Source organism: Mytilus californianus, unplaced genomic scaffold, assembly GCF_021869535.1.
Source record: "Mytilus californianus isolate M0D057914Y unplaced genomic scaffold, xbMytCali1.0.p SCAF_14, whole genome shotgun sequence".
In the NCBI taxonomy this organism is placed as follows: Eukaryota; Metazoa; Mollusca; class Bivalvia; order Mytilida; family Mytilidae; genus Mytilus; species Mytilus californianus.
The window spans coordinates 29,673,364-29,689,218 of NW_026262626.1; the positions used below are offsets into that span (position 1 = coordinate 29,673,364).

Consider the following 15,855-nt stretch of genomic DNA (forward strand, 5'->3'; position numbering starts at 1 on the left):
CTTGTTACAACAAAACTCAGATCAAGTACCAATTTGGGTAGCATCACTGTTACAGTTCTTGAGTTATGTCCCTTTATAACGTTTTATGCAAGAGAGGGCATTATCTGTGTCCCATGGACACATTACCCATTTATTTTACTTAAATATGACCAATCTTTGTTATAGATACTGTTTGGGAATTGAAGTAAATTTTGTAACATCAGACATCACAATGAGTCTGTTTTGTTTCGGGGTTAACTTGAGGACTTTTTGATTGGTTCCATAGATAAAGAGACTGGTAAACCCTCACTGCAGATACAGAAAAAATAGACCAATCAGCAAAAATGTGACAAGGATCAAGAAATGTGAATAATGGACGAATTCGTCCAATGGTCTTTTTCGACAAATGTCTGATCTTATGTCCTACAAGTATTGTATTATTGTTACAATGTACCATGTATATTCGAAAGATTTTTTTCCTTTCACAAAACAAATTTCATGGTTTAATGATCATTTTTCATTGATTATGAGTAATAAACAAGTATATTTGGAATATAGAATCATTGCTAGGTAAACAAACAGTCAGACAGTGTTCACCTGACTTTGAATTCATTTCATGGAGAGTGATCAACATTAAATGTTTGTGATAGTCTTTCTTAGATACTATAAGCCTATAGTCTTTCTTTGCTACTATAAGCAATAGGTTAACTGTACTAGTTGTATAGAATGATTGCAAAGTTTTCATGTTCATCTGACCTTATTTCTTAATTTCCATTGTTCATTGGTGAACAATTAGTTTATGTGATCGGGTTTGTTGCATATATATAGTAAGCAATATGTCGAACTATATTAATTAGGTATATAGAATGATTGTAAGGTGAACATGTCTGTCTGACAGGGTTCTTTGAACTTGACCTCATTTTTATGTCACCAATAAGTCTTCATGATTAGAACAGTTTCTTGGATGCAATGGGTAATTTCTTTTGATACTAAAAGGCAAAAGTTATCTTTGGTGGACAGAATAATTGTAAGGTCTAAATGTCATGTAAGAAACCAAAAAAAAAGGGTAAAAAAATCATCTTTCAAGGGCAATAACTCTTATAAGAGATCAATTGATGATTTCAGTCATGTCTCATTTATAGGTCTTGACTTATTTGAAGGTCTTACTTTCTGAACTATTTTGTTATATAAAGTTTCTCTCTGTCAAGATATCTATATTACTAAATTGGTAAAATAAAATCTTTCAAGGGAAATAACTCCTGTAAGGGATCTATTAAAATTTTCTGTCATGTTGGCTCATTTGTATGTCTTGCTTTGCTGAAAATTTTGGCTGTTTGAAGTTTCTATCTGCCATAGTTCCTGCAAAAAACTTTATAAAAATGGTCAATAAAGTATCAATAAAATCCAATAACACGGAAACATAATATCTAAAATTTATAAAAATTGAAAGGGAGTTTACATTAATAGATCCAAACAATTCACCAAAGTTTCATGAAAACTGCTCAAAGCGTTTTTGAGTTATTGTCCGAAAACTGGAAAATCCCCCTTTTTAACCGGATTTTCGAAAAATGGATTATTGATTTGGGGATGTACAACGGGCGGGCAGGCTGCAGCTGCCAAACAATGTCCTTTCATTAACATGAAAACACTTTGAAGAAATTTTTTCAAATTTAGATATGTTGTTTTCTGTGACTAAATGAAGGTCAAGTTCAATTTTCACAATTTTAGCTTTTCTCGTTGTTGAGTTATAGCCCTTTCCCAAGAATTCAATTTTTGATGAAATTCTTATTAATTACTCCATTCTGTTCAAAAGGAAGTCACTCATTTTTTAAAGGATTTTAAAAAGACATTTTGGATTTTTTTCTCTCTTTTCTTTGGTAAATTGTTTGAAGAATTTTCTGGTAGGTTTGTTTGTTATTCTGTATAAACTAATTTTCTAAATGCTATATATATAATTTTTTTTTGATGAAGTGAACTCCTTTAATTAGATAATAATCTATTTTTATTAAAGGATATATTTCATTACATTACATTGTGTAGATAAAGTTGTTAACACTGATAGATATGTTGCAGATCTGTATTAGTTTGTGACAAATGAAAGAAAAAATATTTGGAACTATTAATTATATATGATTATAATTTGAAAATAGATATACATTGTGTAACATCATATCTAATTTAAGAAAATAGTGGTTAAATCATATCTAATTTTAGAGAACTATGTGTTTATAATTTATTCAGTTTTAGTGATTTCCCTTTGAACAGAAAATTATATGGATAACATTAAACTGTGTTTCATTTCAACATAAATTAAATATATATAGGGTTCTTCCAAATGCTGAATCTAACCATGTATTTAGAGATTTTGGATTGTGGGCTCCTTTATCAAATTGGTCCACATTGAGGTCCAAAGGGTCCTAAATTAAACTTTTGTTTTATTTCATCAAAAATTGAATTCTTTGGGTTCTTTGATATGCTGATTCTAACAATGTACTTAAGATTTTGCATATTGAACCATAATAGGTAAATGTTCAATTTCAAATTTTTCAGTTCTTTGACCACATTCATTTTGTGTCACAAACCTATGCTGTGTCAAATATTCAATCACAATCCAAATTCAGAGCTGTTTTAAGCTTAAATATAGTGTCCATACTTGCTCAACTGTTCAGGGTTCGACCTCTTCAGGAAATCCGATTTGCTGTCATTTTGACAGCCTCTTGTTTAATGAATAAAACCCAATAACTCGAAAACGTAAAATCTAAAATTTATAAAAATTGAAAGGGAGCTCACGTCAATAGATATAAACAATTCACCAAAGTTGCATGCAAATTAATTAAAGCGTTTTTGAGTTATTGTACGACATGTTGACAACAACAGACAATGGTATACCATAATACATCCCGTAGACTTGTATACGTAGCTCTTTCGGCCAGGTGAGCTAAAAAGTCATGATCAATAATATAAGTTCGAATATAATAGGTTTTTTATAGAAAAGTCCATGAATATTGAATAATTTTAATTGAAAATCAACAGTACCTTCCACAGAATGGCAGTGGCTTTATATTGCACAAATAACATTCCTTTCATTGGTTTTATTCTTATGACAGTAATACTGCTTCCACAATGGTAAACAATGAGCAAAATAATTTTGATTGTAATATCACCTCACACATTTACAACATACAAAATCGTAGGAAATAAATAGGAATTTCACACATTTAAAACAATACACGTTTTTTCTATGCACTCCCAATTTATATAACAAATTTACAAAACTTACAATTAATATCAAAATTATCATTTTGTTCACATTTATTAAACTGGGAAAAATAATTACAAGTGTGAAGAACACTTTTACTAAAAGCATAACCCCAAGACATCATTTTCCAAAATTACAATGATACAACTAGGAATTGAAAAATTAGAAAATATTTGTACCAGTATTTTTAAACTTTCTTTTAAAATAAAATCCTCTATTTAATCCAAATCTTCAGAAATGTACTACTATGCTCTAATTTGCAGAAAGTTTTTCTACATGTACTTGTAGTGACGTTAACAGTAACAACTCTCATTAGAAATTCAGCAGTGCGAAAAAAGTTAACATATGTGGAAGAAAGATAGTATTTACTGATTCTGAAAGAACAAATTTAATACACAAAATCATGTTACATGTACAAAAAAAATGTATAACAAAATCAAGTAACAAATGGAAACTCCTGGAAAATAAAAAAAAACTAAATATTCATAACTCTACCATCTCATTTAAATGTCCTTTTGTCATCTAATTTAAGTTTCCATCATACCAGAAACTCTGTTCATATTACTTAAAATTAGTCGTTCCATCAATTCAGACATAAATGGTATCTGTGTTGAACTGTACATGTATTGTGGTTCACTGTGACTCTTATCTTTCAAACTTGCCAATTATTTAGCATTTAAATGACGTAGATACATGTACATGTACCATTTTACACTTTTGTTCAAATAATCTCACCCTAAATATTGACTTTCCTGAACGATATGATAGCAAAAGCTAACACATTTAGGACAAAACTTTGATACTTATTTCTTTAACCAGAAAATCAAAGTCATGAAAATAGATAACAAAACTTGGAAGAGAGTTTAACCCCCATCCCCAAACTACATAAATTAAGTTCTTTATCCTACATCAATCTTTTGATGTTGTCCTTTCAAGAAAATTTGACAACAGATGAAGTCGCTACAAGGGCTTTAAATTTTTATCATTACACCTTATTGCTACTTATGCCAATCTGGATAAGTTCTAAAATTATATTGACTGATACTGACTGTGAATGGCAATAAGTTTAAAGATATTTTAGGTTTTGAATGTCTAATATACATTTGTAATATCAATCTTAGAAGATGAACTTAAAGTAGATCAGGTGTCTTGTTCTGAGCATCCATTCTGGGCATGTTGCAAAAATACTTTTTTGTTTTAAATTTGTTTTTACCAATCATCATTCAATATACAACAAAAATATCAAACTATCTAAAAATTAAGTGTCGAAAAGTGGATTTAAAATTCTTAGAACAAATCCTTTTAAAATCAAGGACAGATAATTAAACTGAATTTGATAGGACAATTTGTTTTGTTTTTTTCAAGAAAATAAGGCCTGTGACCCCGTTTTTTATTTGATATTTCAGAATTATTAATATAAAGGAATTCTAGCATTGAATTTTCTCCCCTATATTACCAACATAAAATAGCCCCGATTTCGTTAATTTCAATGTATTTTAATAACCACAGTTTTTAGTTTTATATTGAAATTTGAAAGAACATTGACCTAGAAGTCTTTTACAGAAGTTTAAGGAAAATTATGTCGTTGAATATTTAGACACACCAGCTACCTTAATGTTATTATGATACTAGCAAAAGTTACAGAACATAGTATTCGGCCCTAACTTTAAACTTTACACAACTTTTTCAAACCAGTCAAAGCTATCTGAGGCCTTGTTCAAACAATATATTGTGCATAAAACTTTTCATACAGACATGTTTAAACCATCGTAAACACATCAAACAAAACATGTTTAATGACTTTAATTTGTCTTTTAAAAATTGCTTCATAAACTATCAAAATTTTATAATGTTCACTTTCCAAACTTTTTCCTCGCTCAGCTCATTGCTGATGACCTTTGTTTTTGCAAAATTTGACCCAAAGAGGAAGTTGTCTAAATGACTGTTTTTTCAGTAATGGACTAAATAGTGATAAGGTGTATTGCAATCATTAAAATTTCAGAAACTTTAGATTATATAACAAAGCTCTCAAATTAGGGGGAAAAAAAAGAATCAAAAGCAAGTTTCTTTCAATTGTTGGAACTGAGGATGTCTAAAACCAATATTTCGTCCTGAATAAAAATTTGACTATATACACTGTGAAGATTGATACATGTATAAACATGCTTTACTATCAAAGTTACATATATGTACTGCTAATTTTACAAATTACAAACTGCTGATTTTACAAAATACAAAAAGTACAGTTAAATTTTTAAACGAAGATCAAGTCACTGTACTTTTTTATTTTCCCACACATACATTATATATATAACCCATAATTCCATGATAAAAACTACATATATAAAATTTCAAGGAAATAAACAAATAACTAAGTACATCGATATGTAAACAAAACATAACTGGAATACTTTAATGAAGCTCATTAAATAAATGCATATATCTGTATATAGGAGTTATGTGTGCTTAGAAAAAAAATATCTTGAATAGGTCCAAAAGGGTGTGGGATGTTTGCGCTTTTTTACATCTAACACTAAAAGGACATTTGCGCTTTACACTTTGATACACCTGAACTAAATTGACTGGACATTTGCGCTTTTTAACTATAAAAGTTTACCTGTAATCTTAACCAGATTTTACTTAGAAGTCACACATTTTTTGAAAGTTTACCCGTACAGACCATATTAAAATCACAAAAACTGTATTCATGTAAAACAAAGATAAAACAAAATTTTATGGATGAGGCATTCAAAATTTTGCACTAAATTTTAAGCAACTTTATAACAACTGGAAAGATCAAGAAACTCTTCCATCATAGTTTATCAAAGCTTGTTTAAATTTGTGGGGATCGAAATTAATGTTTTTAACCACCTGCTGTTCATGTGGACTTTAAAGAAAGATTCATGGCTTTTATAAGGCGAAATATTTTAGATTCCTGTGGGATATTGGTCAGCGGAAAAGTAACACAACTAAAGAAAGAAAAGGAAAACTTTAATCTGTATATAGACATATGAATGTGCTGTGTTTTGGATATAAGTTGGATACTTTTAACCATGATAATTGAAATTTAAGTTGATAAAGCTCATATGTCCTGTAAAAAAAGCACAAATGTCCTGTAGAAAAAGCACAAATGTCCATTTGAAAAAGCGCAAATGACCTATCAAATAGCACAAGCATCCCGCGCCGGTCCAATGACATGTATACAACAGCTTGGGGGTTATGTCATTATTTTTCTAAGATTACTAAAGACAAAAACTTTAAAGTAGTCTTTAACTAAGCAACATGGACAACAGTAAAACATTTTTATTTTGTACATTATAACTTCTGTGAAATTTTGACTTTTTGACAAACAAACATTAAAGATAATACATCTATATATGTTTAAAACTTTTAAGAGAAACTTTTTATAATTAACATTCATGGTGAAAAAGATCATTCAGAGATATCTAAATGGCACATAGTTTGTAAAACATTCTATAAATTTAACTATATATATGCTAAAACTGTGCCAATGTTAACGCAACTTTTTGTCTGTTCTGTTTACCTTCCATGATTTCAATAGTTGCAGTGAAAAATAAAGTCCAAATCCATGTAGCTGTATAGCAGCTGTTAAAAACATAAACCAGATAATTACAGCTGGATATCCAAAAATCTGGGCATTCCATCTTTTTTCATTTAAATATGCATATAAATCATCTATTTGGTCAACAATGCCATAAATGATTGGTAAAAGTCCAAATACAACTGTTCCGATCATGTACTGCTTTAACAGAAAACCTTCATTTTTAGGTATTGATCTAAGTCCTAATACTGCTGCTATGATGCTGACGCTCCACATGTATTCCCAGGGTCTTGGAGCAGGCAGATCCCATTTCCGTAACTGTTTAACTGGTCCAACACCAACTAATGAAACTAAAGCTGGAAGGATTCTAACTGTCATCAGAACACACAGAACAACTTGCAACACTAAATCCATTCTCAATCTGGCTTTGTTTATGGAACTGAAAGTTTAAAGAAAATGCATCTTTAGATTTGCAAGAAATTTTTAGACAGTTTAAGTTAAATAAATAAAACTGAAAGATTTCAGACGTCAGTTTGATTTTTCATTTTTGTGTGAAAATAATAAGGTCATATTATGTGTGTATTAATTCAATATTCTGATTGAACATAATTGTTACATATACGCCAAAGCAAAATGTCATCTGCACTGTTTAAATGAGGATTTAAATTGTGTGTCATAATGTATCATTGTGGTATGATAGTCAAAATATGGGAAGAGCCCCATAACTCCCATAAAAATGGTCTAATCAAAGTGACGGTATAATATGATTAACTGCATATGATGGCTACTTCAATCTAATAATATTGCTAAGGGAAATTTTGAAGTGGATAACAGTCAAAGATATATATAAGGCAAAAAATATAAATCCTTGTATTCTGCCTTCTGTTAGAAAAAAATAGGGCAGGCCGGTAAAAAAAATGTTTTACATAGATGACTATATGTGAAAATATTCTGGACTTTTAACAATGTGTAACAAAAATATCTGCATTTTGACCATTCTTAACCAAAAAAGATCCATTAAATGATTTGTTACAGTTGAGAGGCAGGAAACAGAACTATATATTTTGGGCCTAAGCAAATTTTAACTAAATTAAAAGAACCGAAAATTTCTGCTTGACACTTTCATTATACAATGTATTATCGAACAGACTTTCAATAGTCATAGATATTCTTTTCTCCAAATGTATATTTTTTCATAAATTACAATGTAGTATTTTTCAACATTTTGCCAGCAGGTCTGATAATGTTGTAAGATTTTCCTTTGTTTTTTTTTAGACTGGATTCTGTTACAAAACACATGTGCAAAAATAAAGATATTCAGTAGCATCACAAATAAAAAGCTGATCGTTATAAAATTAACTGTGTGTAAATTAATTGCACTGCATGAATTTTCAAAAGCTTCTATGGCATTTGTGTAGAGCACAAATTTTTATGTTAACATCAGGGTTTGACACTAACTAAATTTCTGTACTAGCCTGCAGGGCTAGTTAAATTATCATTCTACTAGCCCTCTTATAACTTTACAAGCCCTCCAAGTGCGGGGAAAAAGTTACATGGTATTGTTTGTTTATAATAAATCTCCTTGCCGATGAATTCAGTTGAGACATTGTTTTTCTAGTTAATATCCGAGTTTTAAATTAATCAAATAGAATAAAAGCACCATTGATGTTTAAACAATATTATTTCAAATGAAAGCCCACAATATGTATATATTATCAATTTTGACCAAGTTTGATACAGGTTCACTTTGAGAATACATTTAAAATCAAAGTGCTTGTGAGCACTGAAGGGTAAAGATTGTTTTCATTTTGCAACTTTGTGACATTTATTAAACACATTATAAATTAGAGTTGGATTTATCTTCATTTGTACATGATTGTACATTTGTGGTTGAACCAATTTTTATAACAGATTCATACACCATGTACACCATTAATTTCTTAAGTAATTTTTAATAAAAACAAAATTTTCTTGACAAGTTAGGTATTGACATAATATTGTAACTAAAATATTTAACATTGACTGGGTAGGATCTAAAGAACAATCACTTCACTGCACTCTTTTTTTTTTTAACTAACAAACCTAGTGATAAGCCTTGGAAGATATAGTAGTCAGTACCATAAGGACCGGGGCTGTAACCTGTACTTTTCATGTCTCACTTCTATGGCAACACTGCCTAGCATTGCACAGACGTCTTATCCCCTCCTCTAACTATAGCTGATAAAAATCAGCTTTTGTTTTGGGTGGTGTTACCCACAGGCACTTGTCTATGAAAAAGAAATTACCTATATACTTGAATTTTTTTCAGAGGCAAGTGTCTGTGGTGTTACCTTCTCGCAGGTATTGAACAAGGACGACTAATCACAATACACGAAGTATATATATCAGTGTTATGTATATCAGTGTCCAAGGGAGGAGGAAAAAAGGGGCACTGTTCCCTGCCCCCCCCCCTGAATTTTTGCACCCTGTGCTTTTTCAAGTAAGGAAAGAGTAAAAAAATAGAACGACCTTTTTCCCCCTAATCATCAACCATTCACCAGATGTTTCCATAGCTAATTAAAAGATACCTGATTTAATTGTGACATGTCTACCAGTTAATTTCAGTCATTCCCAACTCAGGCAAGTCCGTCAGACATGTGGCAATATCCAGTAATAAATGGTTTGGTCCAGTAAAAATTCATCAATTACTGGACCAAATGACCAGTGTAGATGTAAGAATTTTGTAATACTCATCATGTAATTAAAGACTGCTAAATTACTGGTCATAAAGTAATGGTTGAACATTTACTGGAACAAAAGACCACTGAGGTACAAAAAATCTTCTAAACCTCTGTAATTACTTGGATTGGCTCAATTTACTTTTACAGGTTGGGTCTCAAACATATAACTGTTAATAAAACTTCAATAATCTCAGCCTGAGGGAATACACTTGCATAGGTCAACAAATATTATATAGAGTTATTTCCCCTTTTATACTCCTAATTTTTTTTTTTTATTAAAGATAAAAAATCTAAACATTGAAATTGAATGCAAAATTGTTTAAGAATGTTATCTATAATTTAGATCTTTTAAAGCGCTAATAAAAGTTATTTTTGGTAAATGATTTCAGATTTCCTGACCTTTTTAAATGCCTTCAGAAAAGATTATAGAGACTATTTTCAATGTTGTTGAATTTGAACAGTAGCATAATTGAATGATGCTTCATCATGCAATCTAAACACTTCCCTAAAATTACAGTAAAGATACAAGTCTATATTCTCTTCTTTATTTCACTTCAAACCAAATTATAATGGTATAGAAATACATGTACATTTAATATACATGTGATCAATGGATAATGTATATCCTCCATTTCTTTTTAGTCTGATAATGCAACAGATATTCATAAAGGCATATCTGATGGAGAGTTGTCTCATTGGCAATCCTAATGGCATATCTGGTGGAGATTTGTCTCATTGGCAATCTTAATGGCATATCTAGTGGAGAGTTGTCTCATTGGCAATCATAATGGCATATCTGGTGGAGAGTTGTCTCATTGACAATCATAATGGCATATCTGGTGGAGAGTTGTCTCATTGGCAATCATACCAAATCTTCTTATTTCTATATAGTACATATTTATGCAAAGATTCATGTAGCATTGGCAGTTATTCCCATAATGCCATTAATAAATTTAATGAACACTGGTCATATCTTTCTACATTGTTTAGAAAGATATGATCATGGTTCTTTAAATATTATTGTAAATTAAATGATTGTGAATGCGCATGAAGTATTATAGTTCATAATACAAAGAAATAAGTACATTTTACATGTATAGTTAATGCCCCTTTTCATGGGGGAACGCTCTTATGGATGTACTTAGGTGAAATTTTAATAAAAAGCTCCCTTGGGCGCAGCTTGATACGACCGCAGAGGTCGAACCCTGAACAGTTGGGGCAAGTATGGTCACAACATTCAAGCTTGATACAGCTCTGAATTTGGATTGTGATTAAATATTTGACACAGCATAGGTTTCTGACACAGAATGAATGTGGTCTAAGAACTTATAAAATTTTAATTCACCTATTCAAACCATATCATTATTATTTGCTTTTATATATAAATCAGAAATAACCAATTTAAAATGGAAAATTTTAAAGAAAAATAAATTCCTGACACAGAATGAATGTGGTCTAAGAACTTAAAAAATTTTAATTTACCTAATATTATGGCCCAATATCCAAAATCTAAATACATACATGGTTAGATTCAGCATATATCAAAAACCCCAAGAATTCAATTTTTGTTATAATCAAACTAAGTTTAATTTTGGACCCTTTGGACCTTAATGTAGACCACTTTGAAAACGAGACCAAAAATTAAGAATCTAAATACACAGTTAGACTTAGCATATCAAAGAACCCCAATCTTTCAATTTTTTATGAAATCAAAGCATATCATTATTATTTGCTTTTATATAAATATAAAAATCAAAAATAACCAACTTAAAATGGAAAATTATAAAGAAAATAAATGTGGATAGTGTCCACATGTGGACACAGATGATGCCCCCGCTTGCATATCATATAGTTATAAAGGGACATAACTGAAGAACGGTAAAAGTGACACTACCCAAATTTGAACTTGATCTGAGTTTTGTGGTAATAAGCATTGTGTGTAAGTCTCATAACATTTGGTTGAGGCTAACTTAAGTAGAGAACAGAAACTAAAAATTCAGCAATTTTTCTATTTGTAATGATGCATAACTCTAGAACGGTTGTGTATAAGTTTTACAACATTTGGATGAGACAAACTAAAAAATTCAGCAATTTTTATGTTTATAATGGGACATAACTCTAGAATGGTAAAAGTGTTGCCACCTAATTTTGTACTTAATCTGTATTATGTAGTAATTAGCATTGTGTATAAGTTTCATAACATTTGGTTGAGGCAAACTCAAGTTAGAGAACTGAAACAAAAAAAATGTACTTGATCTTTACTGAGTTTTGTTGGAATGAATATTGTGTATAGGTTTCACAATCTTTGGCTGGGGAAAACTTCAGTTACAGAATGGAAACTAAAAAATTTTGCAATCTTTCTATTTATAAAGGGGCATAACTCAATAATGGTTAAAGTGACACTACCCAAATTCAACTTGATCTGTGTTTTATCAGTGGTAGTCAAAATTAAACATTGCATTGTATAAAGCATTGATTGTAGTTGATTCAACTATAATCATGGTCAAAGGAAGATAACTCCAATTTTAAAAATATATTATATAAACTTGATATTTAGAAGAAAATAAAAATTTTGCAATTTTTCCTTTTATAAAGGGGCATAACTCTAGATCGGTTAAAGTGACACCACCAAAATTCAAACTTGATCTGTGTTTTGTGGTAATAAGCATTGTGTATAAGTTTCATAACATTTGGTTGAGGCAAACTTAAGTTAGAGAACGGAAACTAAAAATTATGCAATATTTCCTTTTATAAAGGGGCATAACTCTAGATCGGTTAAAGTGACGCCACCAAAATTCAAACTTGATCTGTGTTTTGTGGTAATAAGCATTGTGTATAAGTTTCATTACATTTGGTTGAGGCAAACTCAAGTTAGAGAACGGAAACCAATTTCGGGACGTACGTACGTACGTACGTACGTACAGACGGACAAGGGTAAAACTTAATGCCCCCTCCGGTACGGCGGGGGCATAAAAAAAATCCCTCCCCCAATTTTTTGAACCCCCTTATGATTCATCTACCCCAAACTCAATCCCAGCCTTCCCTTTGTGGTATGGTACCTTGCAGTACAATTTCAGAGAGATCCATACACTTGAACACAAGTTATTGTCTGGAAACTGTAAATGCTTGTTTTTTGGCCCCTTATTCCTAAACATTTTGACAATTACCCACAAACTCAATTCCAGCTTTCCCTTTGTGATATGGAACCTTGTAGTACAATTTCAGAAAGATCCATACACTTACATACAAGTTATTGTCATGAAACTAGAAAAATGCTTGTTTTTTGCCCCTTTTTTGACCCCTAGTTCCTAAAACTTTTAGGCAATTACCCCCAAAATCAATCCCAGCATTCCCTTTATGATATGGAACCTTGTGGAACAATTTCAGAGAGATCCATACACTAACACACAAGTTATTGTCTAGAAGTTACAAAAATGCATATTTTTGGCCCCTAATTCCTTAACTGTTGGTACCATAACCCCTAAAATCAATCCCAAACTTCCTTTTGTGGTATTGAACCTTCTGGTAAACTTTCATAGAGATCCATTCACTTAAACTAAAGTTATTGTGTGAAAATCAATGTGTCTTCGGACGACGCCGACAAAGTCATACCAATATAAAAAAAATTTGCGGTCGTATAAAAATCTAGAATTTAAAATTGATACTACAAGTCAGAAGAACATTAGTTAAGGAACAAAATAAACTTAAAATATTGATAGGTTATGGAGCTTCTTTTCGAGATATTTAAGTTTAAAAAAATGGCGGGAAAAGGCTGACTCAGTCTTTTACCTTATATTTGCATTGGTATTATTTGGGTCTCAAATCAAAAGATAAGAAATCTAGAAACGGCTTAGATTTTGGTAAATAACCTTTTATGAGCTATTAAGGTCTTATATGAAAAGAAAAATGGGTGTTATATCTTATCCTGTATAGTACGAAAAAAACCAAGGAGTCCAAACATCTGATAATAAATTGCTTCGCCGAGCGCAGCTGGATACGACCGCAGAGGTCCAACCCTGAACAGTTGGGGCAAAAATGGACACAATATTCGCGCTTGATACAGGTCTGAATTTGGAATGTAATTAATTATTTGACACATAATAGGTTTCTGACACAGAATAACTGTAGTCAAAGAACTTAAAATTGGTTATATGATTTGAATTGACCCCCTCCCCCCTTTTTTCAAAAAAAATAAATTTGAAGGATTTTCTTTTTGATTTCTGAAATCTTGAGGAGAAAAATTCCCCTCCACCCCCACCACCAATTTTTTTAACCTCCCCCCTCCCCCTTTTTCCAAAAAAAAATTCTTTCCCTCAGTTATGGTCATAATTTCAATTCAAATTTCCAATAGAGTTTGCAACCATAATAACCCATTTAAATACATCGTAAAAGGCTTAAAATAGAAAATGACAAACATAATCATAGCTAAAGTTAATTTACCTTAATCATGTTAATCAGCATTTTTAAAATCATTAAAATAGTAACTTCTAAAAATGAATTGACAGCTAATGACCTCAAGACAATACAAAAATTCTTTATACATAATTTAAAAGCAGTGTAAGGGAGGTAATTCAAAGTTGTGTTTGAATTACCTCTTTTACACTGTAATTTGTACTTAAGTGATTGTCCATTAACCATGACACCCTTGCTTTCTCTCACTTTTTTGCCCCTAATTCCTAAACGGTTTGAGCCATAAACCCCAAAGCCAATCCTAACCATCCCTTTGTGGTATGGAAACTTGTGGTATAATTTCAGAGAGATCCATACACTGTTCCACAAGTTATTGTCATGACACTAGAAAGATGCTTATTTGGGCCCCTTTTTGGCCCTAATTCCTAAACTGTTGGGACCATAACCCCCAAAATCAATCCCAACCTTCCTTTTGAGGTTATAAACCTTATGTTTAAATTTCATAGATTTCTATTTACTAATACTAAAGTTATTGTCCAGAAACCAAATGTCTTTGGACGATGACGGCGACGACGATACCAATATATGGTTGTATAAAAATTCCTAAACCTGACGTAAGTACATCCTTAAGAGCCTTTTTTTAATATACACGTGCACACACCTCCATTTTCAAATCCTAGCTGGAACACTGTATATATATATATAGTTTTACAAGATACCATATTTGCAACAAAAACTATCATTTTGGGGCAATACATTTGTAACTCTTATCAGAAGCCAAACCACAAATTCAGTTATATGTTTACCTATTTGTATGTCTTATCTTGCTGATCATTTTTGTTGTTCACAGTTTTCTCTATTATTGTAGTTCTCAGTCAAGATACAGGTAATAGCCAAAAAAGGCAAAACAAAATGTAAAATTTAAATTTAAATTGTGTCCTTTTTCCTGGTTTTCTTTAAATGTTGACACACCAACTCCTACCCATTTCTTGTAAATGGTAATTTCATTTTTGCTACACTGCTTTGATGAAAATAAAATTATCAATCAACACTGATGTTCTGTAGCTTTGAACTCATGAATGTTTTTATTAATGTGAATTATCTTTCAAATTCTTAAGAATTTTAGTAAAAAAAAAAATGTAATTAGCTTATCTTTTAAAATCATATTGCATTCATCGTTTTTACTTACCATTTGGAAATAAACATATCTGCAATCAATATCTTAGAACAATTAGCATATATATGCACAAAGGTATATGCACATGACAACTGTCAAGATGCCAGTATTTTAATGTGTATGTTCTATTCACTCAATGTTCACATCTGGGGAGAGTGCATACTTATTGCTATAATATATACAGTAAATGATAAAACTAATGATGATTACAGACATGACTTCAACTGTTAATAACTGAACTTGCAATACACAATGTATATTACCAGAACTCATTATACATGTTATAACTTTGATAATACATTTTTTGTACATCTCATCATACATGTTATAAATATTATAAAATCCGTTTTTATTTGTGACTTGTCTAATTTCATTTATTATTCTACCAGTAATTTTTATTCTTTATGGCTCATTCAATAGGGTGGAAACTGACTTGCAAAAGATATATTTTTCTGTTGAATGTACAGGTGATGACGAGGCCAAGCAAAGTCAAGCCAGTACCGGCTGTTGGTTAAAAGCGTTGTTTGCTATAACTAATTCGGGTTGTAATACCTCATTTTGTGTCTGTAAGCAACACTCTCCCTGTGCCAAAAGTCACTTCCATCTGTACCAGTCGGTCTAGAACCATATTTGGATGCCATTTCGGCTAAACGTGGTAATTATTCGGGACAACCTGACACAAATCAAATAGGAAGTTGAGTTATCGCTGAAGTAGTTGAAAATAATTGTGTTATACATGTTTTTTCCC

General features: G+C 31.0%; 1 protein-coding gene across 1 annotated transcript; it reads right to left on the minus strand.

The window, feature by feature from the left end:
• Nucleotides 1-2,980: 2,980 nt before the first annotated feature.
• LOC127724741 (protein jagunal homolog 1-like) lies at nt 2,981-15,811 on the minus strand. Its single transcript, XM_052231837.1, has 2 exons — nt 15,660-15,811; nt 2,981-7,239 (listed from the first exon to the last, which is right to left on the minus strand). The coding sequence occupies exons 1-2, from the start codon at nt 15,746-15,748 to the stop codon at nt 6,753-6,755; spliced, it is 576 nt and encodes a 191-aa protein (XP_052087797.1). The 5' UTR covers nt 15,749-15,811; the 3' UTR covers nt 2,981-6,752.
• Nucleotides 15,812-15,855: the final 44 nt, after the last annotated feature.

What these genes read in the sequence shown, in the direction of transcription:
- LOC127724741 (XM_052231837.1), bottom strand. Translation starts at nt 15,748, where the DNA reads ATGGCATCCAAATATGGTTCTAGACCGACTGGTACAGATGGAAGTGAC. An exon ending in GCTTACAGACACAAAATGAG is followed by an intron (nt 7,240 to 15,659) that starts GTATTACAACCC and finishes TTAAACTTTCAG; the next exon opens with TTCCATAAACAAAGCCAGAT.